The 25,673-nt window shown below is 42.1% G+C and overlaps 2 protein-coding genes across 4 annotated transcripts; both read right to left on the reverse strand.

Annotated features, from left to right (window-relative positions):
- Nucleotides 1–376: 376 nt before the first annotated feature.
- On the reverse strand, nt 377–20,561 carry pals2b (protein associated with LIN7 2, MAGUK p55 family member b). 3 transcript variants are annotated; one of them, XM_072369822.1, is made up of 14 exons: nt 20,458–20,561; nt 14,213–14,271; nt 10,883–11,133; nt 7,032–7,132; nt 6,221–6,373; nt 4,679–4,831; nt 4,312–4,539; nt 3,428–3,559; nt 3,251–3,347; nt 2,869–2,937; nt 2,620–2,781; nt 2,296–2,498; nt 1,933–2,061; nt 377–1,626 (listed from the first exon to the last, which is right to left on the reverse strand). In XM_072369822.1, exons 3-14 carry the CDS (start codon nt 11,013–11,015, stop codon nt 1,450–1,452), a joined length of 1,737 nt encoding a protein of 578 aa, XP_072225923.1. In that variant the 5' UTR covers nt 11,016–11,133; nt 14,213–14,271; nt 20,458–20,561; the 3' UTR covers nt 377–1,449. The 3 variants fall into 3 exon arrangements, with proteins under 3 accessions (XP_072225923.1, XP_072225922.1, XP_072225924.1); XM_072369821.1 differs by having other exon boundaries at nt 7,014–7,132; XM_072369823.1 differs by lacking the exon at nt 10,883–11,133 and having other exon boundaries at nt 7,014–7,133; nt 14,216–14,271.
- Nucleotides 20,562–23,783: 3,222 nt separating this feature from the next.
- npy (neuropeptide Y) lies at nt 23,784–25,673 on the reverse strand. The gene is made up of 4 exons (XM_072370267.1): nt 25,458–25,673; nt 24,994–25,181; nt 24,264–24,353; nt 23,784–24,169 (listed from the first exon to the last, which is right to left on the reverse strand). Exons 2-4 carry the CDS (start codon nt 25,179–25,181, stop codon nt 24,148–24,150), a joined length of 300 nt encoding a protein of 99 aa, XP_072226368.1. The 5' UTR covers nt 25,458–25,673; the 3' UTR covers nt 23,784–24,147.

A 25,673-nucleotide genomic window follows, 5' to 3' on the forward strand; every position in this document is an offset into this window, starting at 1 on the left:
ACGAACATCAAAGTAGGACCCGAACACGGTTTAATTGTTGGGTTCGTGCAAGTCTTTGAGGTGTGTTTACACAAGGAGAACCTTATTTAACATGAAACTAGATAAGGAGATTTATTAAACTTTATTCATTATAGCTTTGCTAATAAAATGCAAAAACAAACACAGACACGGGGTTGATGTGAAAACACCTCAACAGGCTGAACAGGCAGTATGGCTGGATTAGGTTGGCCTCGGGGAATTTGGAAATGTTACATACATTGCAAAGAATATCCATATAAGGTAACTTAATAGTATTTTTTTTCTCACAGAAAAGAAAGGCTAGTAAGTTACAGCTTCAGAGCTAACTGCACAGAAAACCCACCTTTTTAAAACAAAATTCTCTTTCTTTTCTGAGAAAGACTTAAAACAAAGGATACACAGCAATGCTACAGTTTTTTGGCTTTGAAGGGTGCATTTACCATTTAAAGTTGCATCATTTTTCAGTCGGATTTAAGAAGGGGATTTCTACCCATTGGTTTTTTTTTTATTATTATTTATTTGGAGATCGGCAAGGGCTTTGGCATGCTATGACACTCAACATAAGGACCGTTAAGGAGCGAGTGGGCCTCATTCACAAAAAAAAAATACACAAAGACGAACTGGCTCATTAAGACGGCAAAAAGTATCAACAACATTGTGACGGTCACACCTCCAGACTAACGTGAGGAGCGTGTGAGCAAACTCTAGACACACTAAGTCACCACACTGTTTGGAAAAATTAAAGAAAATAGTGAAAGAAAACTAGACGAAAATTAAGTGTTTGATCTTGAAAAGGTGCATTACAAAATAGTTTATCTTCGTCACACTGGAGTCTTAATTACTGCCCAGTTGGACAGGTCAGAGGACACGGGCGGGGAGTTTAGGGCCAGCTACTTAAAAACACTCAACGAATTCAGTGGAATGGAGACGGAAAAATGAAACGGCTACATTGGTTGTTCAGACGTGGCAATCGCTCAAGGATCCGTCGCCTTTCCCCGTCCTCATCGCGAAGCCTCTGCGTCGACCAAGGAGGGCCGCCGGGACATGAAATCGAACCGCTACAAAATAAGACGTGCAACTACGACAAGGAATCGATTAAAAAAACATGGCCCAAGTACATCTTTTTTTTTTGTTTGGTTGTTTCATTCTCAATGAAATCCCACACTGAATAGAAAGATCTTTGATAAAAAGTTATAAAATAAATAATCACTCTTTCCCTTTGAGTTTTGAGTAGAAAAAAAGTAGCACAGTGTGCAGGCCCAAGAGGAGAAAGAGCAATCAGGTGGAATTTATGTCATTTTTCAGTAGTATCTCTCCCCTCTTCTCCTCTTCTTTGGCCTTTGTGGTCAGACGCACGCACACACGCGCACAGATGCTGGTGGGTCATTGTGACCTAAGCGGAGCGGACAGTGGAGGCTCCGGCGCGGGTCCTCAGTACACCCAGTTCACCGGGACCCACTGGGGTTCACTGCACAGTTTGTCCACGGCAGCCTGTAACGTCTCGAAGGCCTTATCCAGGTTGTCGTTGACGATGGTCAGGTCAAAGTAGTGACTGTAAGCCCTCTGGATCCTGGCGCTCTCATCCACCGTCTTCCTCAGGTCCACATCCTGCCAAAAACATGGGGGAACGGGTCAGTTCTGGAGACGTGCGCGACATGAGAAAAGTGACAATTCTGCACAGTGAAAGAGTGAGGGGATGCAGGTGTGATCATGTGATCTGAAAAAATGGGAAATCAAAACACGGCAGGTGTTTTTCTGAAGATTTGAATGTTACAATTCAATTAAATACTTAGTTTAACAGATTCAGGATGTTTTAATAGACATGATATAATAGACGTAGATCTACATCTGTTTCTTGCTCATGTGACCGATGCAGGCGCATCACATGGCCGTGCACGGGTGCTGTTAACTTACCGTGAGCTGCTTAGTTGTGAGGCCTGCATCCACCACAGCTTTGTGCATGGCCTTGAGAATATCGAAATCGGGCGCTGCAATGAACACCACGAAGGGCATGAACTCTGCTGTTTTCAGTACCTTCAGAGCCTGGAGAGAAACACAAGGTCACATGACAGACAAAGCAAAGTGGCAGTGGAAGGCTGTTGAGTTTTCTTCGTCTTGAATAAGCCTTTCTTGTGCAACAACATCAAATGTTCCCTCTTTTCCTGCTTCAGTTCTTCGAATGAGCTGTGGTCAATTCCCTGTCGTATCTAACTCAAAGACATTGTCTCTGCTGCCTGTATTTGCTGATATCTCAAGGTGAAACTATCCGTCGTGTACCTGTGGGTTGACATCCAGGATGCAGGTGCGTCCCGTGTCGACCACCTCGTGGATGGAATCGATCTTTGTGCCGTACAGGTTGCCGTCGTACTCGCCGTGCTCCAGGAAGCGGCCGCCCTTCACGTCCGCCTCCATCTCTGTCCTTGAGGTAAAGTGATAAGTGTTGCCGTCCAGCTCGTCATCACGGGGCCTTCTCGTGGTGTCTGTCAGAGGAAATAACTCAGCTATGTTTGGCCGTCACATGTAAAAACCCTTTTGTGCTGGGGTGAGTCATTTTTAAACACTTCTTTTTTAAAATACAGTCTAAATCAAAGCATGGCATACATGGTATAGTGGTGCCAAAGCGAGTGGGATGGAGAACCATCAGTCGGTTCTTGAGACTGCGTCGGCCCACCCCCTGAGCACCAATTAGAATCAGGGTCTTCCTCTGGAATGCAGGGACTTTTGCTACTTCCTCATAGATCTGCAACTCGTGTCTGTCAAACTCTGTTAAAACACATTGTAAACCAAGTCGGTTAAAGGGAAAAATAACAAAGATGTGAGCTGAGAATCAGTATAGATGAGCTTTCTGACCTGCATTCTTAGCTGTTAGATACATCATCTTCTTCTTCTTTTTTCCAGCTATGGTGCCACAAAGGATTCCTACAAGAGATAACAAGACAGAGGATTTACACATGTATATATTTGCTATTGCAACATTTGGCCTGATGGGGGCAGGAGTGGACCATTTTCCCCGAGTGTTAAAATGAATGAGGTTTATGGTAAGAGCAGAAGATTGATTGATCGGCCTCAAGACTTTAAACTGGCTTCCTGCCACACTTCTATCTTGCCAACATCAGCACAGCCTAAGACAGAAAGTGGAAACTTGATGGAAACTAATCTCTGACCTAAAGCATCGTTCCATGTTCAAAGTGCAGGCATCACAATAATCCAAGAGGGACATTTAGAAACCCACCTGATCCGTCCAAGTCTCTCGGGACAAACGCTTTCCTCTTCTCCTCCAAGAATTGACTGGGTATCAGTCCCGTGGCACCGCCCACTACTTGGCATGCCTGGAACAGATGATGGACAGTTTGAAATGTGTAATCCTTATTGACATTCAGCCAAAACCCGTGAATGGAAGAGGGCTCACCTGCCACCAGTTGGGATCCTCTCGGTTGACAATCTGGAGGATTTCGCCCTTCTTGAAGGCCATTCCTGCCTCTCGGCAAGGGATCAGGCTGTCGCTGGCTGGGTCATAGTCAAAATATGGCCGCACATACACCTGCGGTGATGAGATGCACATGTCTGAGCTTCTGCAGCAGCTCAATCTTTTTTCACTTCAGTTCTGAGGTAGTAAAACCCTCTTCAATGTCCAAGAACAGGCCGCTTGAGGTAACAAATGACTAGGAAAACTCAGCGGCATGAGAGCCGCTGCACAGTGACTCCCATTATGTCCTGAATCCCACACAGCATCCGATTCCCTGCGCCGGTAGCGGAGGTGTTTGCCAGGATGGATAAGTGCTCTGGCTGAGGCATTAGATTAAACAAACAGCCAGAGGATGCAATAAAACAAGCCAGTAAAGAATAATGTGCAGCACTCGGAGCCACAGAGCAGGATGTGATTTTTGTCTCATTCACTTACACTTTTACTGCCTTTCATGCAGTGCAAGCCTTTCGGAGCATTTTCAGGTTTATGCCTCTCTGTTCAAGATGCAAAGTATCCTCAAGACGGTTTTTGCACTGGAGCCATAACTGGTCCACTCACGAGGAAGCACGTAACTTCGGGAAGCACACGCGTGTATGTGTGTATCTGGAGTGTGTGCATGAGACAGAAACAGCTATTCTGACCTAGATAGCACGTGAAGTGTTATTAATAGGGCTATCAGGGTTCACATTAAAGCGCAGGGGATTGTGGGAAGACCAGATCACCAGTTTGGTGCCACCAGCCGACACCTGCCACTGGTTACGCGAGTAGAAAACTACGTGCTTAATATTACGGTGTTGGGATGGTGTTTTTGGTTGGCGTTTTATCACCTGTGGAGGAGCGGGAGCGTCTCTGTAGCTCGGCAGGATTTTCAGGGTGATCCCTCCGCTGCAGTCTTTGAGCATCTCCTGCAGCTCCGTGGGATTGTTGCCGACATCCTTCCCGTTGACTTCCTTAATGATGTCGCCGACATGGAGCAGACCCTGCCTGTCGATCATGCCGCCGTGAAGGATTCTCGCAATGACCAGGTCGTCTTTCTCCACACGAAATGTGACACCCTGGAAGCAGAGCTTTTACTCTCTGAAGCTCGCACACCATTAATCATTCATGGCCATTCATGTACTCAACCCCCATTTGCCAGCCACATCTATGCGACTCACACTCATGCTAAAAGCGCCACTGTTAGTCTCTGCTCACCAGTGGCTCCCCGGCCTTTTTCCGGATGCCAATCATGCGCACGGCGTCGGCCTGCATGAGAGCGCTGTTCACCGCTGCATCATTGGTCGTCTCGGCCGGCGGAGGGACATCATAGCATTTTGATGCCACTATGTCGTGAGCCTCCAAAAGAGACTTAGCGAGAGAAAGGAGATGAAAAGGTGTGAAGCGAGACAAAAAAAGAGAAGCACTTTCTTCCTAAAGGCAAAAGCTATAAAATTCACCCTTCCTGAACTATGTTCGCTCTGACATTTTGCTGCCTCAGTCTGGTCTAACCACTTCTTCGAAACTGCTGCTGTTTTGCAGTCTCACTAAAAATAATACTATTGGACTTTCCATGCAAAAGCAGATTTGATGGCGGCTTTATCCCTCCACCAGTTTTCATCCAAACTTGACATTAGTGACACTACTTTCCTAAAACATCTTACGATCATCAACAACACTTACTAGCAAAGAAAGTAAGTCTGTAAAGTCACATGCTCAGTACATGATGTAATATCTGTTTTCCTTTTCTACCTAACCAGCTTTTCCCTCCCTCCCTCCCTCTGTCCTCCTCAGTAGGTCAACAGGGTCTTATCCTTCGGCTTACTGCACAAAGGGCTCGGATTGGTGCAGAGGCTGCGCTGGGATCAGAAAAATAACCCCTATTGGTCTCGTCTGTGCTAAGCCTCTGATACGTACGAGGATGGAGGTTAGTGTTCTATTGATGCATGAGAACGGGATTCAAAACATCAAATATGTGCCACTATAACTGTAGGCAAAGCGTTGCAACTGTAACCTGTCTTAAATATTCTGTGTATAGAAAACCATTCAAACAAAATCACCTAAACTAGAAACTAGTAACACTATTGCTCCATAATTCATATCACATTGCACAAAAAGCATCACCGACTGTGGACTGCAATGTAATTGGCTGACTTGGTAGACTAAAAATGACCTAAACTGAGACAACAATATTCAGATGAAAACACAAAATCTATTCCAAGGAGGGTCTCATGGAGACACTGTTCCCAGTTTAAAATGTCTACCTTGCCTGTGCTCGTCAGAGAAGGTGGAAGTAACCCACAGTGCTTTAGCTGTGGCAACTGGAGTCATCCATAACTTTTGTGTCAAAATATCAGCATTGAATCATCCTGCCTGTTAGAAGATCTCTTTTGTTCAACAAAACAGCTGCAGAGCATAATGTGATATATTTGAAAGAACTGGGAATTGGTTTAATTACTGTCAGCAGAGCTTTACATGCAAATGCAGTGCAAAAATACAGTATTAGTTTAAAACTGTTGCTATGTGCAAGTATAGTAGTCAGCCATCTATTAACATAATTACTCTCAAGGCCAATTAATGTTTTCAGCATCTGTGTGCTTATTTTTCACCAAAACATGTTCCGACTAATACCATTTTACAGAGACACCATTCCTCCCTCCACATTGGTCTGGCTATGAGAGATATAATTGGCCCTTAAAAATCCCATCCATCTCACCCTCTCCTGTGTTTGTGTTTGTGTTTGTGTTTGCTCCGTCCCACCTGGAAGTGCGGCTCCTGGAGGATCCTGGACAGCTCAGCCGCGCTGTCGTCTCTCACCTTGAGGTTGCTGATGTCGCCCAGGATCTCTGTCACCAGCTCCACATTGTTGTCCTGCACCGCTTCCAGCTTCGCTTCCTCCAGCTGCTCCTGAGCCTGGAAAGACAAAGGAACTCAGGGCCGGCTCCTGACAGATGTAGAAAAAGTGGCAGCTGCTTCACATAACTCTTTGTTATGTAAGATTTCATTCGGATGTGTAAGGACTTAATGAATTGCAGTGATTGCTGACCCGATATTGGATTCTGCGTGTGGTGCCATTGCTCTGTAAAGCAGCCACTGTCTGCTTTGTGTTACAGTGACAAAAAAGAAAAAGGAAAAGAAATCTCTCACTTCTGCAAGTTGAAGCCCTGCAGGGAGTAGTCGCACAGTGGAAAATGACAACAGCCCGTCTGGCAGGAGCTACTGCACAGCTGTCCTCTAACTGAGCAGACTGCACACTAGATTTCACACAGCAGTGAAAATGTGTTAAAGCAAGTGTCCTGTAATCAGAGACGCTGCAGTAACTGCGCAGTCAGTGAAAAAGGCACAGCGATGTAAAGCTGCGTCATTTTTCTGTACTTATGCATCAAGTCTTCTGTGTGCTGCTGCTGCTGCGCATGTTAGTCAAAGCCTGACTGCACGGCACCTCAGCCAGAGCAAGCAAAGCACTGCTGGCAGCAGAGGGTGAAGGGGGGGGGGCCTTCCGAGAGGTTAGTCTGCTCACTGCTGCTCACCCTGTGCTATGTGTGTGTGCTACCTTAGCAGAGAAGCGTACAATGGGACTTTCCATGATGCCGCGCAGGAAAAGCAGGTCGATGTCTTTGGCACCCCCGGAGGTGGGCGGCTCACCCAGATTATCCAACACCTGCTGCATGGCTGGACAGATGGGGGAGAGACGGAAACATAGAAGCACACACACAGATATATATATGTATGTATATAAGGAAAGTTGTCGATGAAAAGTCACTTGTAGCCCTAAGTATACAACATCACTGCAGGCATTGGAGTAGCTTAAGACACCTGCACACTCAAACATGACTAAGCACAACACCTTCAAATTAAGTGTAAATTTGCAAACAGAATAAGAGACTTTTATTGAACATGTCTGCGGTCTTTTCGCTCTCTGTGTAGAGAGTTCTGTGTGCACAACTGGGGAGTTCACAGCTAAGGCATAGCCACAAGATGCCAAGGCATAGAAGAAAATGGGAGATTCAAAAGCTGTTAGTTGGCAGAAAAAAAAAATGTTAACAACCGAAAAATATTGTGTCACATTAACATAAACGCATGGAGAGGTGTGGACTGTTCGTATGAGCCAGCTAACGCCCTAATGCCAGGGTCTCAAAGCACATGTAAGCCCATTTAAGGCACTTAAAGCCCTGGGAACGTGAGTATGTGTGTGACAGCATGTGTCTCTGTGTCATTATACACTTATATGGGTAATGAGTCTGCCCAGTCAGCACTTGTATACAGTTGACTCACTCTATAATTTCTGTGTTTTGCTCTACTAACCCACTATTACTCTCATATTCTATACTTCCACCTCCTCTGTAGAAAAAAAAAAGTGGTGTGTTCTAAATTGTTACCTTGAATATATAAATGATGAAATACTGCTGTTGGTTATGTTGGTATTTAGATTGTCTAATCAGTACCCTTGTAAATTGTTAACTAGCTTTCATTTTCAAACGAAACTCGTGCGGACACAATACTGCAGTGTCACGACATGTGGAAATATTAGCAGAAATGACATGCAATTTCTCATTTGTGACAGCATCACTTGAGATCATTCTAGAGATCAGTAAATGGTTTTTTGTTTTGACTTTACTTCTTATGTTTCGTCAATGTTCAGTTCAATAGGAACGCCAAGAGAATCTCCAGTTTTCTGAACAAAATTGTTACATCATTTATCAATCGTTCTTCATCCAAACAAAAGTCGGGTCAAAATGTCTTTGCATATGAAATAAGACGGAGATTGATAATAGTAATAATAACATTTATAAAAAAACCATAAAGCAGTCAGGCGGCATTAACAGCAGGCTCCGTATAAAAAAAAAAAACCTTCAATATTTATGAAGGACAAATATGGAGAGCGAGATTACTGCAGACTATTACATGTACAAGAAGCAATATGTAATTACTGCATGATGACACAAGAGCACTGATCTAAAACTCAGTTTGGATACCCAGCTGTTATATAGGAACAGGTTATTTAGCTCCGGTAAGGACCACACACACTGTCCTTCAGAGCAGAGCTGTAATTGTAGTTACAACCACACACACACACAAAACAATAAACAAGCACTGACTGCGTTGGAGAGAAATACTCAAACCTAAAACACTCATTTCTGACCAATACGCATCAAAGGAGAAGATCAAAATTAAACTACTTGAAATCACCTGGTGCAAAACACACACAGCTAATTCTTTTTGTGTATATAGATTTTTTTATGTGCTCCGTGTTGACCTTTACCCGCCGAGATCACAGTCACCAGGTCCTCGACCACAGAAATATTTACTCAATCTAAGCCTGTCCCTCACAGCACGTGCACTTGTGTGTACATTACTCCTCAACAAGTGTGTGTACAGATGTGTACAACATGTGTACAACAAGAAATCCCAAAGCTCACTATCCAGTAAGAGACTGGAGATGAGCTAAAGCCTCCGACTGAAAATATCTAGATAATCTCATAAAATATGACATGAAGATATGGCCACCTAAAAGTCTTTGCTATGGCCCAAAGGAGTTGTGAAAGATGAAAAATGCTAAAAATATGTCATAGTAGTGTGTTTTCCTGGCTGATCAATTTGTCCATATAATGAATCACCTACCTTACCTGCTTTTAAGTGTTCCTTCTACTGTGGTTTATCTGCAGACCCTGTCTCTTTCAAACCACTGCCTCCATTACTACACCTTCCAGCACGGTGTGCACTGAATGCCAATGCAGGAACTACCTGTTTAAGAATTCTTGCCTTGGTTTTTGAAGGGATATAAAGCAAATCCCACAAGAAAAAGACTTTTGTATTATGTGTAGCATTTTTGCTTTGCAGGGTGCGACATGAAAACTGGAGAAGCATCCTGGCTGACACCTCATTCATAACAAAATACATTGCAGTGTATCTTTTATCTTATTTATTTAGTGCAGGCGAAGGAATGAAGTACTCCCAGGGAGAACAAGCAATTCTCACAGCTAAAGCTTCTCTAAAGCAGAGCCTCCCAACCAGAACACACCAAATTAAAGCAAAGATCGTCTTTTCATAGGAAATAAATAAGTCAAAAGAAATTGCATTTGATTAGAAATAAAACCATGTTAGAAACTGAGTCGGCTGTAATACCTAAACACCACTTTTTAGGTCCAAAAGTGCATGTAAACATGTTAGCAATGGAGCTAGACATTTAGCTAAGAGTAAATTGTTAGCAAGCTAACAGGTAGATGAATTGTTAACAAAGTTAACCAACAGACCACTTAGTTAATCGAAAAAAAAATAACAGTTAAAATGTTACTTTAAAACTAAACAACTGGAATAGCTAAAACTGTTAATCTTAGTGATAACAACTGACATATAATTGATAAAGATAATCATACAGGATGAATAGGTTATTAGCTAAAATTGCATGATCTTTGGAACATGGACCACTATCCATAAAGAGCAGGACTACCTAAACAATAAGTGGGTATCTTTACTCCTCCAAGTGGTGGTCTCTCAATCAACACATAAACAAAAGACATAGTTTTGACAATAATGGGGATTTAGCGAGTGATGATGGAAGTCTTCACCACCATTCATGGAAAAACTAATGTATTGGAAGTTTTACTTTTTAAAACGTTTTTATTTTGATGTTTTACTCTGGATTTGTTTCGTTATACCACGGAGATGTGGTATGTGAAACATTAACACGGTTATTCGTGATCAGAACAAACACTGGATATAAAAACAACGAACTTGGTGAATGATGTAACAATGTTGTCATACACATTAACTTGGAGGCAAGCATGTAAGTAAGTTATACACCTGCTGTAAAGCTAAAGATTTAGAAATATAATATTAAACTAGTTCTCTACTGGATTGCTGTGTTGGAGAATGGCGTGGAAGTAATAAACAAAATTAGATTATATTACTGTTACAAAGTTTAATTCTGACTTTGGAGGTAGAAGGAATGTGACCGAGAGAGGCCACAAAAATGACCTGTTCAATTGCCAAAGCTGGATAGAAAGATTCCTGGATCAAGATCAAGATTAGCATTAAAAATTAATCACTTCTGAGTTGGGTCATACGTCACCTGTGGTACAATTTATATAGAAGTCCATCAATTATCTTTTTAATAGTCCTGCCAACAAACAGGAACCACATAACCTCCTTGGCACCGGAAAAAAAGAAATTCAGACTTTGAACATTAGTGAGTGGGTAGATTACTCAATAAAGGAACCACTGCTGTAAATGACAGATTGTTTTCATCTTACCCTAAGAGGTCTGCCACGCTGTAGGAGCTACTTGACAAGGAATACTTTTTTATATGAATAAATATTTAATCAGAATTTTCTATGAAGTCTTCCAGCTCAAACAAACTAACATAAAAACTACAGCATCTCTGAGTGTGTGCCAGCCACCTCTTCCTCCTCATTTCCTCACCTCCAGATGTATCTGCTCCCTGGGAGGACCGCACAGCAGGGGGTCCCTCCACGCCAGCTTGTCCCGAGGGCACCACCTCCTCCTCCACCTCCTGTACCCCATTTGGACAGGGATCATCCATAGTTGTGACCATCACAAAGCCCTCGTCTTTTCTTCTGCCACAAGTATGCTAAGGTTAACCACTAGTAAGCCACCAGTAGTAGCAACTATGTCTTCGTCCTCCAAACTTGTCTTTCCTGGCACTGCTGACTCTATATTACCCAAAAGAAAAAAAAAACAAACACTGAGGAGAAAGCGGGGAATTGAGAACAGAAAATGACAGAAGAGTCACAAAGACAGTGACAAAAGAATGGGATTAAGATCAGAGGATGTTAAGTGAGACGGGGAGAAAGGGGACTAATGAGAAGGTGGAAAATGAGGCGAGAAATGTAAGAAATGGAAAAAGAGCTGATGTATGGATAAGTTCGAAAAGACGGGCATGAAATGAGACAGAAAAGAAGAGAGCTGGATCGCATACACAAATGTGGACACGCTTTCAGTGCTTGTCAGTCCCCTCCCTCCACTCTGACTTTAATACCTTCCCAAACTAACCCCCACCTCTTTTTCGTTTGTGAATCACACACATACACAGACACACACACATATATAATCCCACAATCCTTTTCCTGCAGGGCTTGCTTAAGTACCCCACCCCCCCCTTGTATACCCCAACCCAAGTCAAGTTACCTCTCTCGTCTAGACATGAACACACATACACACCAGTTGAACGTGTCATTATGTAAGTAACCTTACATAAGGGTTACTAAAGGGCGCATGACCCTACATGCTCATTCCTTTCCTCTTTCTCTCTCTCTCTCATTCATAGAAATTCCACTCAAGGTTTGAGCTTCTAGCTACTGCAATGTGTAGAAACTCTTAGCGCGTAGGGATTGTGCTCAAATGTATTCCCTGGTCGTCAACGAGAATTTTCTTAGCTGAGAACCTCAGTCTACTGGGAGTCTTCTTTTATTCTGTTCAAACAAATGTGCCCTTACTACCTCACTTCTCGGGAAGTCAGTAGACTTGAGGTGCTGACAGGATTATGCACATTTCTGCGGCTGCAGTTTAAACAGCTCAAACCCTAAGCTTAAATATTTCTGGGTAAGCTACTTGCTGCATGACGGAAACCTAGTCTTAACTAATATTTTTCTATTAGTGCTGTACTATATGTTGAGGATTAAAAAAAAAAAGTATAACTATATCAAGAAAACACACATGACCACATCACAAAAGGCACTTAGATAAAGGGAACGAAGCATAGCAGCTTTGAGCCAATGTTTGGCAAGTGTAGGCTACCATTTGGCATTTTTGCCACGATAATTTAGCGCTAACATACTAACATGGCCATTAGCACATAACAGCCGAGGTTGGTTGGAGTGTCATTCCCTTGCAAATATTCAAGCAATAAAGAAAAAAAATGGGTGAAAATGTAAACATTTCAGCCTATTAAAGACAGAAAATGTTGCTTTTCTGCTCATAGACATAGTGTTATGAGTAGTTTCTTTTCTCAGGCTGTGAGACTAATTAATTCAGAACACCAATTCTTGTTTTCTGAATTATAAAATAATTAATTTTAAGATAACTTTTAATTGTGAATGGAATAAAATTTCATAGAATAACCTCTAGTTGAACAACGTTGATTAAACTCTTGGATGCAAAGTTTAAGCAAAGTTACAGGGCTTTACCCTGTTGGACAGTGATGGCTATGCACAGCTGCCAGGCAATCTGGTACTTGTTGAGACACTTTCTCAACCACAGTGATGGGACAACTGGCAGAAGGACCAAAACAAATTAAGACTTATGAGAGTTACTATTTTCTGTGATTCCATTCACACTAAAATAACAACCGAGATTAGAGAGGCAGAAGGGAGAATAACATAAAATAGGCCCCTCCCCTTCAGCATCCTCCAAGCCCCACCCACAGTGACACAGCTGTGCAAGGAACAGATCTGTAGGCTTTAATCCACTCCCTCCAGCCCATCCTTAAACCTACCAGTCAACCCCTCCCCCATCTCAGGACCCAGGATTTTAATCCAGCCACGAAAGCACAGGATTACAGCATCTACCTCTCCCTCTATCAACATTATCTGGTGTTGAAATGTGTCTAGTATATGATACGCTATCTGGTTTGGTCTTTAGCAACAGACTGAATCGTATCTACTTGTGTGTGTATGGACGCAAGCTATCAACTCAGTGTAATGGAGCATGTTTCCCACGGAACCACAGACAGGTCACATTTAGTTTATCACAGACGCACACAGACAACATACCACACACACACACACACATGCAAGTAAGGCTGTGTAAAATAAAAAAAAAGAAATCCACAATGAAGCATTTTCTTGAGCCACAATGAAAATTTTGAAGTTTCAGTTGTTTTACATGGTGAAAAAGTTCAGATTTGGTTATTCGGATAAGCTCGGCTCCCTTGTCAGAATTGCTTCCCGATTCTTCAAACTGAGTATGCGCTACTTGCTGTCTACTGTAGGTAACATACTAACTACTCATTAGTATTTCACACAACCCGTCTAGAAAAAAAAGAATATCTCTCTAAAAGTTCTTCTTCACAGATAAAGAACATGGGAGGAAATTACTCTGCAGTTTGAGACATAAATATTGCATATGAAAGTAAGTAGGTGTCACAGAGAACCAATAAAGATTTCATGAAAACGAGTGATCACAAACCCCAACCCTTTAACATTAAATAAGACTGCGTGGTGTTTCATTAAAAAACATTAAATTAAAAGACACACACAAGAGAATCCTGTGCGAGGCTTAAATCTTTAGCCTTGATCAGACTTGAAAATGTATCACTGAGAGGAGCCCAGGGGGAAATAAAAGAATATGAGAATCTTCATACATAGGAAAAAATATAATGGAGCCGAGCGATAACCAGCACTGCATCACATGTGCTTTCTGCTAGGCCCCGTCAGGTAAAAGTTTCCTGGTAAGCAAGTTAAAATATATCAATCTTGGTTATGTAAAACCAAAAAAAAAAAAAACACCAATTCACATTCGTAGATCATCATTAGCACAGCCGTGTCAAGTACAGATAAATTACTACCAGAATCCACAAGGACAAATTTGCACACATGAAAAGCAGCTGCTTTCACAATTCTTTCAATATGAGGCTTTTTTTTTTCTTTTTTTCCTTTCAACCAGCAAGCCTTCGGTGCATCTTTGCTTCAAAGGCTGACACTTCTCCCACTCAATCGACAAAATCGTGTCTGCATGCAGAAATCATTTTCCCAAAAGTTTCTAGAGTGTTGGCACTGAGAAAGGTGTGTTTACCGTTATGCCAGTTGGTGTAACCAAGTCCTGCTGGCCGCTCGTCGGTCAACTGTGAAGACCTGCAGAGACAGGTAGAGAGTGGCTGTTGGTGAGGCTTATCCTTCTGAGCCAGGAGCATTCAGCTCTGCTGGCATTTGTGCACAGCAGTTTGCATCCTTACTTACATACACTTAAACATTCACACATCTCAAGTAAGTAATTATCCCTCACACACACATTCAATGACTGCTTTTCCCTCTTGGATTATGTGTTTCATCGGTCAACGTCATCCCTGCCTCCTGAGAGAGATCTTGATTTGCAGACTGAGGCAGTTGTTTTCTCAGAACGATGCACACAGTCATCACAGGCAAATGATTCTGCTCAGCCATGCAAGGATGCTTGCATCATCAGCTAGCACCGTGCTGTAGACGTAGTAAATGGCCACTATTTTCTGGAAGTAATGACAAAGCGTTGTGGATTGACTCTCTCTCTTTTCATTTGCAAGCAGACACATGCTACCCAACATCTCTTTGTGCATAATGTAGAAGTTTACTGATGTGTAAGGGTAATATTGACTTTTCAGATTTGTTTTCCTGGAGCTTTTTACTGTACACATTTTTAACTCCACGCACACAAGGACGACTAGTGGTGCTTAAAACCGTTGCAGGTTTTATAGAAACATGTCTGTTGTTTAAAATAAGCAGGCTACTAAATTGTGACGAGTAATAATCTTCTGAATCTACACTAAATCAGGGTCTCTGTTCACTTCAAGCTTTTAATGTTGTCCAGCACATTTTCTTTGATTTAAAAGTTAATAAATGCAAATTAAACTTGAAAAAAAAATATATATATATCATTCAGAACAACCAAACCAAACTTTCATCTATCACCATGTTCCAAGACTGAATTGTGTGCCAAATTGGGGGAAATGGGTGTTAAATACGCTGGTCCCTCCTCTAGGAATCAACAGCTAAGTCCTTTGAAATGATTTAAAGAAATCTTAAACAGGCACATCTAACTGCCATTACTGTCCCTGTTTTAGACCCACGATGATACAGCACTCTCCTATGTTCCTTTAGTTTTAATGTTCACGATTCTGATGTTTATGACAGATTTTCCTTATTTTATGTACATGCATACCTAATCTCCAATCTCAAGAAGAGGCTGTCAGGTTCAGAATTAGCTTTAATCGTGAGAGGTCATTATTATCATCATCAGCCCAGAGAAAGAATTAAATGCAATTTCCTCGCTTTATTTGCTCTTGTTTCTATCCTCAAGAAACTCTGACAGAAACCAGAGAAGACACCTCTCCACTGTGACCGCCGCTGCCCGACCGCGTGACGTCAGAAACATTTGTTTAATGAAACATCCGAGTATGGCAGCACTAAGCCCATTGTTGCTGCCCTCAATAGCCATTGTGGACTGTTAAAAACTGCAAGCAAGCAAAAGGGGAAAAAAAGGGAGAATAAATAACTTATGCACACATTCAATCACCGAGCAATACATTATCCCTTTTACACACTTCATTTTATTCAGCCTCTTCTGCTTCTCTTCCCTCAGAGGGTAAAAGCTACACTCTGACCACACTGCCCTCTTGACCCTTGACCATGAACTCACTGGAGTCAACATGTACCCTTCTGCATCAATTAGAACAGTTTCCAAGAACCCAAATATCAATAAAGTGATGTAATACACGGGATGTCTCCTCATTAGTTTTGCAATATTATCACTTCTTGCTGTGCTTGGGTCTTTTTATCCGTCTTGGTACAACTAACTGGCTCCTGGCTGTATAAGAGTAAGAGAGAGAAAGAAAAAAAAAGGAGGGAGTAAGGGGTCAAATCATTACACAACAAGGATTAGAATCACGTTCGGCACGCTCATTGGAAGTGAAAGATATCCCTTGGAAGAATGTTAATGGAGGCAAAGCCACCAAGCATTTCCTTGCCAAACCATGCGCACCACAGAGCAGGAGCCAGGATGGACCAATCAAAGGTCCAAATGAAGAGGGAGGAGTAAAAGCTGTGCTGAACAAAACAGGAGAAGGGCCTGCAACCTGAGTTCAGGGGAATATATAAAGATGGGCAGAGAGAATGGGAGAGTTCCAGTGGAGTCGAGGGAGAGATTCAGAGCAAAGGAAAAGATAAAAGGCCCTCTTGAAGGAAGAGGAGAGAACAATCCTTAAAGATTAGACTGAGTCGTGGGGAAAGCCTCTATGGTTCGGGGAGAATGTAAGAGAAGAGACGAGAGAGACTTGAAAGGAAAAAAATAATTTGTAGGAATGATCACTGAACAATTTTGTTATGCATTTCTTTAAACTACCAAGTAACTAAAGTTCTTCTAGTGTGATAACTAAGCAACATGAAACGCATTAGAGACTGACTGTGAAAGCAAATTTGGAGGAAAGCGGAGAGTTTTATGCATGGGCTTATTTGCACATTTACAGCCATGTCATCTCATGGACCGGTAACTGGGTCATATCACGAGTTCAGTTTTTACAGCCCAGGTTGATCTCTCTCACATTTGCTGTTCTCAGGACTTCTGATAGCTTACCGCCCCTACCATCAGACACTCTTTCCTCCGCTCAGGAAAGAAAAAAAAAAAAAAAAACACGACTAAATGGTCATTCATGATCCTGCCTACCATTGGCTGGTCTGTATGAAAGGACGAGCCAACAAAAGCCCTCCGAGAGTCCCTGGTTGCCAAGCGCTCAGCTGATGGACAGCTCATGGAAGAGGGATTATGAGGGGTGGGATCAAAGAGTTTGTTTTTGTAGAAAACATCACTGCTGTTTCACTCACTGTTAATGTGCATGTTTGGCTTATGCACGCTATCAAAGGCCAAGACAAATTTCGGCTAGCTGTTTTCAATATTCTTGCAATTCCAGTCACTCGATAAGGAAACTTCCTCCTTCCTAACACACAGAGTGTATTTTGTAAACTTGTAGTCTAAATTAAGTAGACTGCTATACCCTTTGCCATGATGAAACACAAATACGCACATAGAACCTGGCCCACAAAGCATCCAGCCTGTAAGAACCCTTCGTTCGCTTCTATATATAATCTCCAACACTACTCTCTGCCACACTGTGCCCAGAGGCTCTGTGATGTGCAGGCTGCTGAGAGCAGCCGTCACTCTCAGTTCCTCTCAGTGACTTGAGAATCACAAAGAGAAAATCTGGTCCAGATGTCTCTTCACTGGCTGACTCTGGGAGAGCAAAGGGAAATCTTTAAGCCTTCTTGAGCCTCAAGTTGAAAAGCTCCTGCAGTACGCCAGTGTCAGAGCTAGCAGGAGTAAAAACATGCTCAGCAAAGCTCTGCGTGTTTGTTAACACACATGTGCATGTCACACTAATGACTGGCAATAAAATCCCCCCCCTTCCATTACCCAACCCCATCCTGTCAGGCCTCTCACCCATCACCCTCTGCCTCCAGACAAACCCTATGTAGGTCACTCCATGTGTTAACACAGCCGCTCAATAAGAGGATTACGCCGCTACCCCTAAGATGGTCATCACAGCAGATCAATATCCGCATAATATTTAAGCCTGTTCTCTAACCAGCTACAACTCTATTATTGCAACGGCCGATGCTGCTCAATGTACAGTTGATTGAACCGGCTCACTTTCTCCCAATCTTCTCCCAAGTTATGCTCTGCCGAGTCATGCTGCCCTCTACTCTTTCACCCGACACTGCAATCTAGATTGCCACCATTTAACACAATCAAATATTATACTGGCACATACCCCACACAACACCCAGGAAAATTAAAAAAACAACAACAAAAAAACCCCCCACCTGACCTCAATTTCCTCCCTGGTGATGTTCCAGCTGGTGGGGTGTCTGTATCTTGGGGTGATACAATTAGACAGCTCATCCAAACTTTTCAGTGCTGATCACACAGCGATCTCAATAATGAGCACCTCGTGACATAATCTGTACTGCCACATGGCCGAGCCTGCTTCTCCTCAGTCCCTCTCTCTCTCTCTCTCTCTCTCTCTTTATCTCTCTCTCTCTTATTTTCTCTGTGCAATTATTTAGAAGAGGAAGAGAGGGAGGAGATGGGATCTGGAGAAGTGATGCAACAGCACTTAACATGACAGCAAAGTTTAAAGATGACGAAAGTGATGCTGTGTGATGTTGGGTAATAAAAGACAGTGATGTTATTGGGAGAGGCGGAGTAGGAGGAAGAGATGAGGGATATAAATGAGCTTGTCTTCCTTGAATTGAACGAAGAACTGCAAACAATTCTAGCTGTGTTGTATAGCCCAGGGCTTGATCTGGTATGATCACACGGTTGACTTCATATGATGAGGGGAGGGGGGGTGAGATGATCATCTTTAACACTAAGTTTCTGTGAAGCTGAACTGGAGATTCAACCTTTTTTCCCTCTCAATAGTCAACTCAAGCATGCGTTTTCTAATTAAAAACGAAACTGTCCTCAGGCACACACATACGGCTTTCCTGAATATGTGCAGTTATATTGCCTCTTGAAGGCCCTTGTGATTGATGGAATCTGGTGAATCAGCAGCACAGCCTGCAGCAAAAACTGCCAAAGACGTTTGTCTTCACTTGCCTGCCAGGAATTCTGACTGCAAGCTCTTTTCAAAACATAATATATGAAGTTGGTCATTTAGCTGTGCATCATCTTGACTGTTGATTAACTCGCGACTACTGTTACGATGTCAGCTTTGTGCTAACTGTGGGAAGCAGTAGTTGGTGCAGGGTAGGGAAGGTCGACTGTGTAAACAAGAGCGCTCTGATACATGTGTTGTTCATAGCTGGGAGGTATGAGTGAGTAAGTTTCTCCAGTTCATATCCTCTTCTCTCCAACCCTCCACCCTTCCTCCTCTTTTTCTGTACCATCTCTCCCATAGCTGTGTATTAATAATAGAAAAGGAGAAGCTTCAGAGTGTTGGATTTGGTCTCTGAATGGCTCACTGACAACTCCCATATGTTCCAACATTGAGGGCATGTGTCTAACTTGAAATTCATGTTTTTCCTCCACCCTGCTGACAGGAAGGAAAATACATGTTCTTCTTACTTCAGCAACAATAAAGGTCACCCTGGATCCTGACTCAGAACTCTTACTGGATGTCCCTACCCAGTGACCGAAGAATTACTGTCAAGCACTGGACTGTCTCACTCCACTTCCCATCCTCCTTTTGTTTGCCCTAATAGAGTCAACAAATGTGATTATACAATTGAAAGCAAGAGACGAAGACGCATAAATCAAAGTTTAGATGCAACAAGATCCGCAGACCTCTCTGCAGTCTGTTGGCCCCGTTAGTCCCTCCCAGGAAGGATCCCCAAGGATGTTGCTAAGCTCACGGGCTTCCCCCATCACGTGCGCGGGACTAAACTGTTTATAAATCTCGCCGAGTGACCCTGCCTAGTGCTCCTCAGAGCAAGAAAGTCCAAAGATTGATAGAGAGCTGTTGCCAAGGATATGTTTGCTGGTTTTATATTTCCATTAAGTGGTCACGTACAGTGGATCTCACATCGCACAAGCGCATTATTATTAGATGTGGTTCTCATTAATGCCAGTGGAAGACAAAAAATAAAAATCAATATGATCGTCTGGCTGCGCATCTCGTTGGTCAGTCTGTGCCAAGTCATCCTTTTCTCTGCTTCAACTCGGCTGTAACGAAACTGTGCGGAAGTTTTTTTTTCGTTTGTTTCTTTAAAAATAAAAAGAAGAGTTATTTAGTAAAACTATGTTGCTTTTCTCAAGCTCAGCCTCTAAGCAGCGGCGCCTGGAAACCTTCTCATCATCCCGTCAGCACTATAACCTGCAGCTCTTTCCTCTGATCCACACAGTTATGAATCTACGCCACGGGTCTGGCGCACGGATCCGTGCGCTTGGACCATGCGCCAGACCCGTGCCAACCGTTTGCGCCGTTTTGGCTGACCAGACAACTAAATATGCACGCCGATCTCGCCTCACGTGCGGCCATTTTTTTGTTACTCATCCGAGGCATTGTGGCGTGCGCACACTTACTACTAGAATCCACCGTTATCATTCACCATGGTATGCAGGAAGAGAGAAAAGGACGCGTCCGAGTCCGCACAAGGACCCCAAAGCGAACAGATACGCGTCTGAATGAAGCTGGACCTGACAGCACAGCGGGCTCTACAGGGGACAAACCTCTTCTCCTGTCAAACTCCACTGCTACACCTCTAAACGTCTTTGTCTTAACATCTCACTGCCAGTCGATGAATGACTTCAGAATCGCCACGTTTCAGAAACGAACAAGAGATGCGACTTACCTGTGAATCGTGCGTGAGAGTTCGTGATAGTCCACCGACAGTCCCGGTTGGACATTCAGAGCCCCCTCAGCTGTCTGTCCTGGTCCCGCAGCAGACTACAAGAGAACAAGACGCCAATCAAACCGACACGCCTCGCCTCCTCGTTGACGTCACAGCACATAGACCAATAGCAGCTGAGTCATATTACAACCCTGACCGAGGGACAACAATGCAGATAGTATTTTCTCTTTCATCATGGTATAATCTGTCCGCTCATTCACACACACATGCTTGAATGTGATTTCAGAAAAAAATAGGATATACAGTTAGACCGGTACAGGTATGCACGGGGATAACTAAGACTCTGTCTTAGTTAACGTGTACAAGAAGCCACAGTTTTAATATTTTTAATTTTTTTAGTTCTGCATCAATATGACACCAGATATCATCGAATATCCACAAAATCCGGAAAGTAGATAAAGAGGGAAAGCGTGCAAATTAGGAAATATATGCTTGTATATTTAGTCTATTAAGTGAAATTGATCAGTTATGACATTTTTCAGAGTGATTAATGACTAGTCGTGTTTATCAGCTTGGTGGGTTCTTCACATGGGCTGTTGCCTTTAGGGTCGTTTCACGAAATCTTTAAAGTCATGAATGTGATTTGGTCATAAAAAAGACATTGACACTGAGTCTCCTCTAACCATTCCATTGCCAAAACTTGTGTGCTCTGTGTCCCTGTCTGGCTGCAGGACGCTCTTTCTCTGTAGTTTCAGTTCAAAAGCAGATGTATAGGTTCCTTTAGAATTTGCTTGTAGAACTCAGATGTAACCGTTCCTTCAGTAGTGATCTCACCCTGACCCAGTTACAGTAAAACAGGCCCAAGTCATGACATAACTACCAATTTTATAATTTACAAAAGTAATAAGATTCTGATGCTGTAACGTCATGACATCCCAGATGTGCAATATCAGATAAATAAAAGAAAAAGTGTTATATTTGTGTCTTCTTCTTGTATTTGAGTTTTACCAGTGTCAAAATCTGATGGTCTTTTTGGTTAACTATACCTACATAGTTAGGTACAAAACCCTGAAAAGGTTCAAACACACTCAAGTACCACTATAACACAGGCTGCCACAGCAAACCCTCAAAGAGATTAAAGGTGCAAAATTCAGTTGAAAATCAGCCTTAAGTAGCTTACCACAAAAATAACTTACGTAACATTCCACTAATGAATTAACATAGAACATTTCATCGCTTTAAAACCTCGCCTCCGTGCACAGTTAAATGAAGTAGACTAATGTGATTGAATTCCCTTCACCTGATTTACTGAGTGTTTACTATTAGTGGTCATCAAATTATTAACATTCTCCTCAGTGAATGGAGTCTATAACCGTGAGACAGAAAGCAACAAAACAGTTTAACTTTCAAGCAATGACCCAGCTGTTTAACCAATAACTGGTTCAAAACTTCTTTGAAGCTCCTTGTAAAAATGTTGCACGATCACACGAGCACACGACATCCCGCCCTGAACATTTTCTCCTTTGGTGTATCAAGTTTCCATTGCAGACAGCATGTCTGCAGAAGCTCTTCATATATGATTGGATTGTCAGCTTGCGGTAGCCATAACCAACCGTGTTTGTGCTTTAATGCCACTAGAAATGCCCCCGCCCCATTTAGTGTCAGATTTAATACTTATGGCCACAAGAGAGCGCCATTAGCTCCCCATTTGGCAGATTCGGCAGTGAGTTATGTCAACCACACAGCATTCACTGAACCTTTCCTACTTTCAAGACCATATGTAAATGTCCATTCGGTGCACTTGCACTATCACCCAGTTTCACAGACCTACACCAGCTGCCATAGTTGTGGCTTTCAGTTGGGAGGCAAGGTGTGGCACAGCAAGTTGAAACTTGATATCAGGAGAGGAGAAGACACCAAGAAGTGTCTGGAAATCAAGTAAAAAAAAAAAAAAAAATTAAGGACAAAAAAAGAGAGAACTTTTTATTTTTTTATTTTTCCAAAATAACTTTAGTAGTTTAGTAGTAGTAGTAATAAAAGCAATATTTTTTTCCTTTAAAGAATCAAATCAAACAATCCCATTGTTCTTTTTAAAAAGATATTCACTTTTTTTATTATATCTAATTTCATGGTATTCCTCTGACTTAAAAGAAAGTAGCCAAACAGATTAAAAAGATGTGAACAAAATTCTCAGACTCTCGCACCAAACCTGTTGAAATGTGTGTTTTTTTTTAACAGAACCACTTGCAGAAGCAGGTCTTTGACCTTCATTTCTGGTGGAATGCCATGAAGCACAGCTGATTTTCACTGAAATGCAGGAATACACAATGATGTGGCTGAAGACCGCAGTTTAGTAGCCCACATCTGGTAGTTGTGACAGTCTTGTCTCCAGGGTGGCCTCCGGCTCTGCCATGAAAACTATTCTTAGGGTGGTTTTTTTGGTCTTTTCTCCTCTTTTTATGTGGCAGTGGTTTAGAAGAGGAGCTTGCTGATGCAAAATCCTCCTCATCAGTAGATTGAAAAACATGTCCCGAGCATCCTCTCTGTGTATGGGCTGATAATCAGGATCTTCTACTTGGTCGTCACCATCATCATCATCATTATCAATCAGAGCAGTATCAGATTCTTCAGGGTTTTCTGGCTCAAGAGGCAGACATTCTGTAGCTTTCCTCCATGAAAACGTTGAGCATCTTTGCTTGTATTAAATTTGTGTTAAAAAGAACAAAAAATAAATAAAAGAAGAGAGAAAAAAGGAAAAGCAAAGACACAACATTTGCTGTGTCAGTGCTTGTAATGTATATATTTGCTTGTTAGCAGCGCCAGTATTATATCCACATATTTGTTCAAGATATCTACTTTATTTACAGAACTTTTAAAAACAATTAAAATAACCATAATTTCAACCAAAAATGTGAATAAATAGTATCAAATATATTACTTTTGATAATGAATTTTTAATTTTTTTTATTACATCTTGCAGACATTGCACAACATTTTTTTTTTATTAACCATCCATACATCTAAAAAATGTGTTAAAAATTGCAATTACAGACATAAACCCTCAGACACGGATCTGTATAATTTAGGTTGTTTTCCCTCTCAAGTGAGTCCCATTTGGGATGTTAGTCCCATATTGAAAATGTATTATTTCTACAAAGCCATTCTGTCTATTAATGGCCATTTTTCATATCTTTATGGTTATCTTATTATAATAGTGCACAATTTTGTTGTAATTTTGTGTCTTTGTAATAATTTTGAACCTTTTGCCTCTTTTTGGGATATATATTTCTTATATATATATGCCTGTAATCTCCCTCAGTAATTTATGCATGCATTTAGCCCGTCAAACAGATGCCAAAAAAAAGCTTTTGTTCAAACATCGGACCTTTAATAGCACAAATATACAGTACAATCAACATGCCCCTCCTCAGCTATCTGTATATGTTTCACAGATGATGTTTCTGGTTTCTGAATAAACTATTTACAATTGTATGGCACATACTATAAGCAGTGTTGACTGTAGCTGATGCATATGGATGAATGGTTGGATAGCCTTTATGTGTCGGCTCAAAGAGGTGAAGCAGGCAGAGTGGTCATTGGGTGTAGGAGGGGATGAACTGACAAACATGGAGCTCAGAGTATCAGTGGTGGCAATGCATGGCTGAGTGAGAGCCAGCACTGATGACAGCATCACCACAGTGATGGGTCATATCTGGAGGGAGAAAAGTAAAGATTAAGATCAGCATCCTGTGATAGCAACAGAGAAACAAAGAAGTTGTGTTCTTAAAGAGCACACCGACACACACCTTGACTGTGGAAGCGTGTCTCTACTTTCCTTCAACAGCAGTTCTGAGACCAGCGTGTCCAGAATCTCAGGACTGGACCTCTTCCCATACCTGGCACACACAAACAGATAAGACAGAAAGGTGACGGATAGGAATTCAAGTATTAAATATGTAAAGGGGAAATAAGTGACGTTATATTGTAAGTTCAGTGAAAATCAATCTAAGCCAAAGAGATATCCGGGAGACATAGGCGTTTGATGCATCGCAGGTGGTCATATTTCCATTTCTGTGTTTGTATGATAGGTTCTGGGTGGCTGAACGCCTGCAGAGGCATCCCTATCTCCGACGTTCAGAAGACAGCTGAAAACTGTGGGTGACTGGACATGATGTGTTGGCTGTGACACAAGTTTCTCTTATTTTTTTTAAGAGTGGGAAACGGAGAACACAAACTGTTACAGATACATAAAAATCTATCTATCTATCTATCTATCTATCTATCTATCTATCTATCTATCTATCTATCTATCTATCTATCTATCTATCTATCTATCTATCTATATATATATCTATCTATCCAATAATAAAACACACTCAGAGGCTTGCTTTAACAGGTAAATCATCATCAACAGTTTGACGCAAGTAAAGGAAAGTACAAATAAATTAAGAAAGTAGTCTAACCAAATGAATTCTAAACGGCTCCAGATTTTAATTCTATTCTGTTCTTGCCGGGAAGTTTAATTAGTCCACCCACCTCTGTCTTGTGATGAGGTTGATGTAGTGTCTCAGGGCTGAGTAGTACTTGGCCAGCTCCTCCGCCGGAGCGTCGTCACCGGGGTTCTCCGGTTTCACTGGATATCCCTCCGTCAAGGCTCCCAGGTAGACCAGCGTCCACAGCAGGAACCCCAGAGTCCCCAGCCAGCTCATCAAGTTAGGATGCATCTGGCACAGCAAAGCAGAAACAGTCCATGTCACATCACGAGAGTGTTGGTCCACTACGCTGGAGCCATTTATCTCTTTTATAAATGACTATTTATTGCTGTATTTACTGCTCCAAGCTAAAAGTGTGCTCGTCGTAAGGTTTTAAGATAATTTACCAATCGAATGCATTTATCTAAAAAAAAGAAGAAAAGTCAAAAGTAATTCCACTTGTGAGCATTTTTCAATAATGGTACATGAGTTGTTGTTGTTTTTTAAGTCAAACAACAAAGGACTTACTTTTCCCGATGGGCTTCAGAGTGATTTGCGCGCTGTCCCGTGGAGTCTCGTCTGCTTTTCTGAGCGCTCAGTGCGCACTGGGGTTTATATCTGTGTGTGCCAGACGCGCTGCAGAAAAACGCGTCAGAGCTGCGTTCAGTTTAACCCAGGTCTTTGTCTTTCTTCATGTGAACGTCACTGCTGATGCTGTCATTAGTAGGCTATGAGTATGCGCCC

This window comes from Leuresthes tenuis, unplaced genomic scaffold (genome assembly GCF_036924035.1).
Source record: "Leuresthes tenuis unplaced genomic scaffold, fLeuTen1.0.hap1 SCAF_18, whole genome shotgun sequence".
Taxonomy (NCBI): domain Eukaryota; kingdom Metazoa; phylum Chordata; class Actinopteri; order Atheriniformes; family Atherinopsidae; genus Leuresthes; species Leuresthes tenuis.

What these genes read in the sequence shown, in the direction of transcription:
- pals2b (XM_072369821.1), bottom strand. Translation starts at nt 11,015, where the DNA reads ATGGTCACAACTATGGATGATCCCTGTCCAAATGGGGTACAGGAGGTG. An exon ending in GGGAGCAGATACATCTGGAG is followed by an intron (nt 7,133 to 10,882) that starts GTGAGGAAATGA and finishes CCATCTGTCCAG; the next exon opens with CCATGCAGCAGGTGTTGGAT. An exon ending in TCACAACTAAGCAGCTCACG is followed by an intron (nt 1,627 to 1,932) that starts GTAAGTTAACAG and finishes TGTTTTTGGCAG; the next exon opens with GATGTGGACCTGAGGAAGAC.
- npy (XM_072370267.1), bottom strand. Translation starts at nt 25,181, where the DNA reads ATGCATCCTAACTTGATGAGCTGGCTGGGGACTCTGGGGTTCCTGCTG. An exon ending in AACCTCATCACAAGACAGAG is followed by an intron (nt 24,354 to 24,993) that starts GTGGGTGGACTA and finishes TGTGTGTGCCAG; the next exon opens with GTATGGGAAGAGGTCCAGTC. An exon ending in GACACGCTTCCACAGTCAAG is followed by an intron (nt 24,170 to 24,263) that starts GTGTGTGTCGGT and finishes TTCTCCCTCCAG; the next exon opens with ATATGACCCATCACTGTGGT.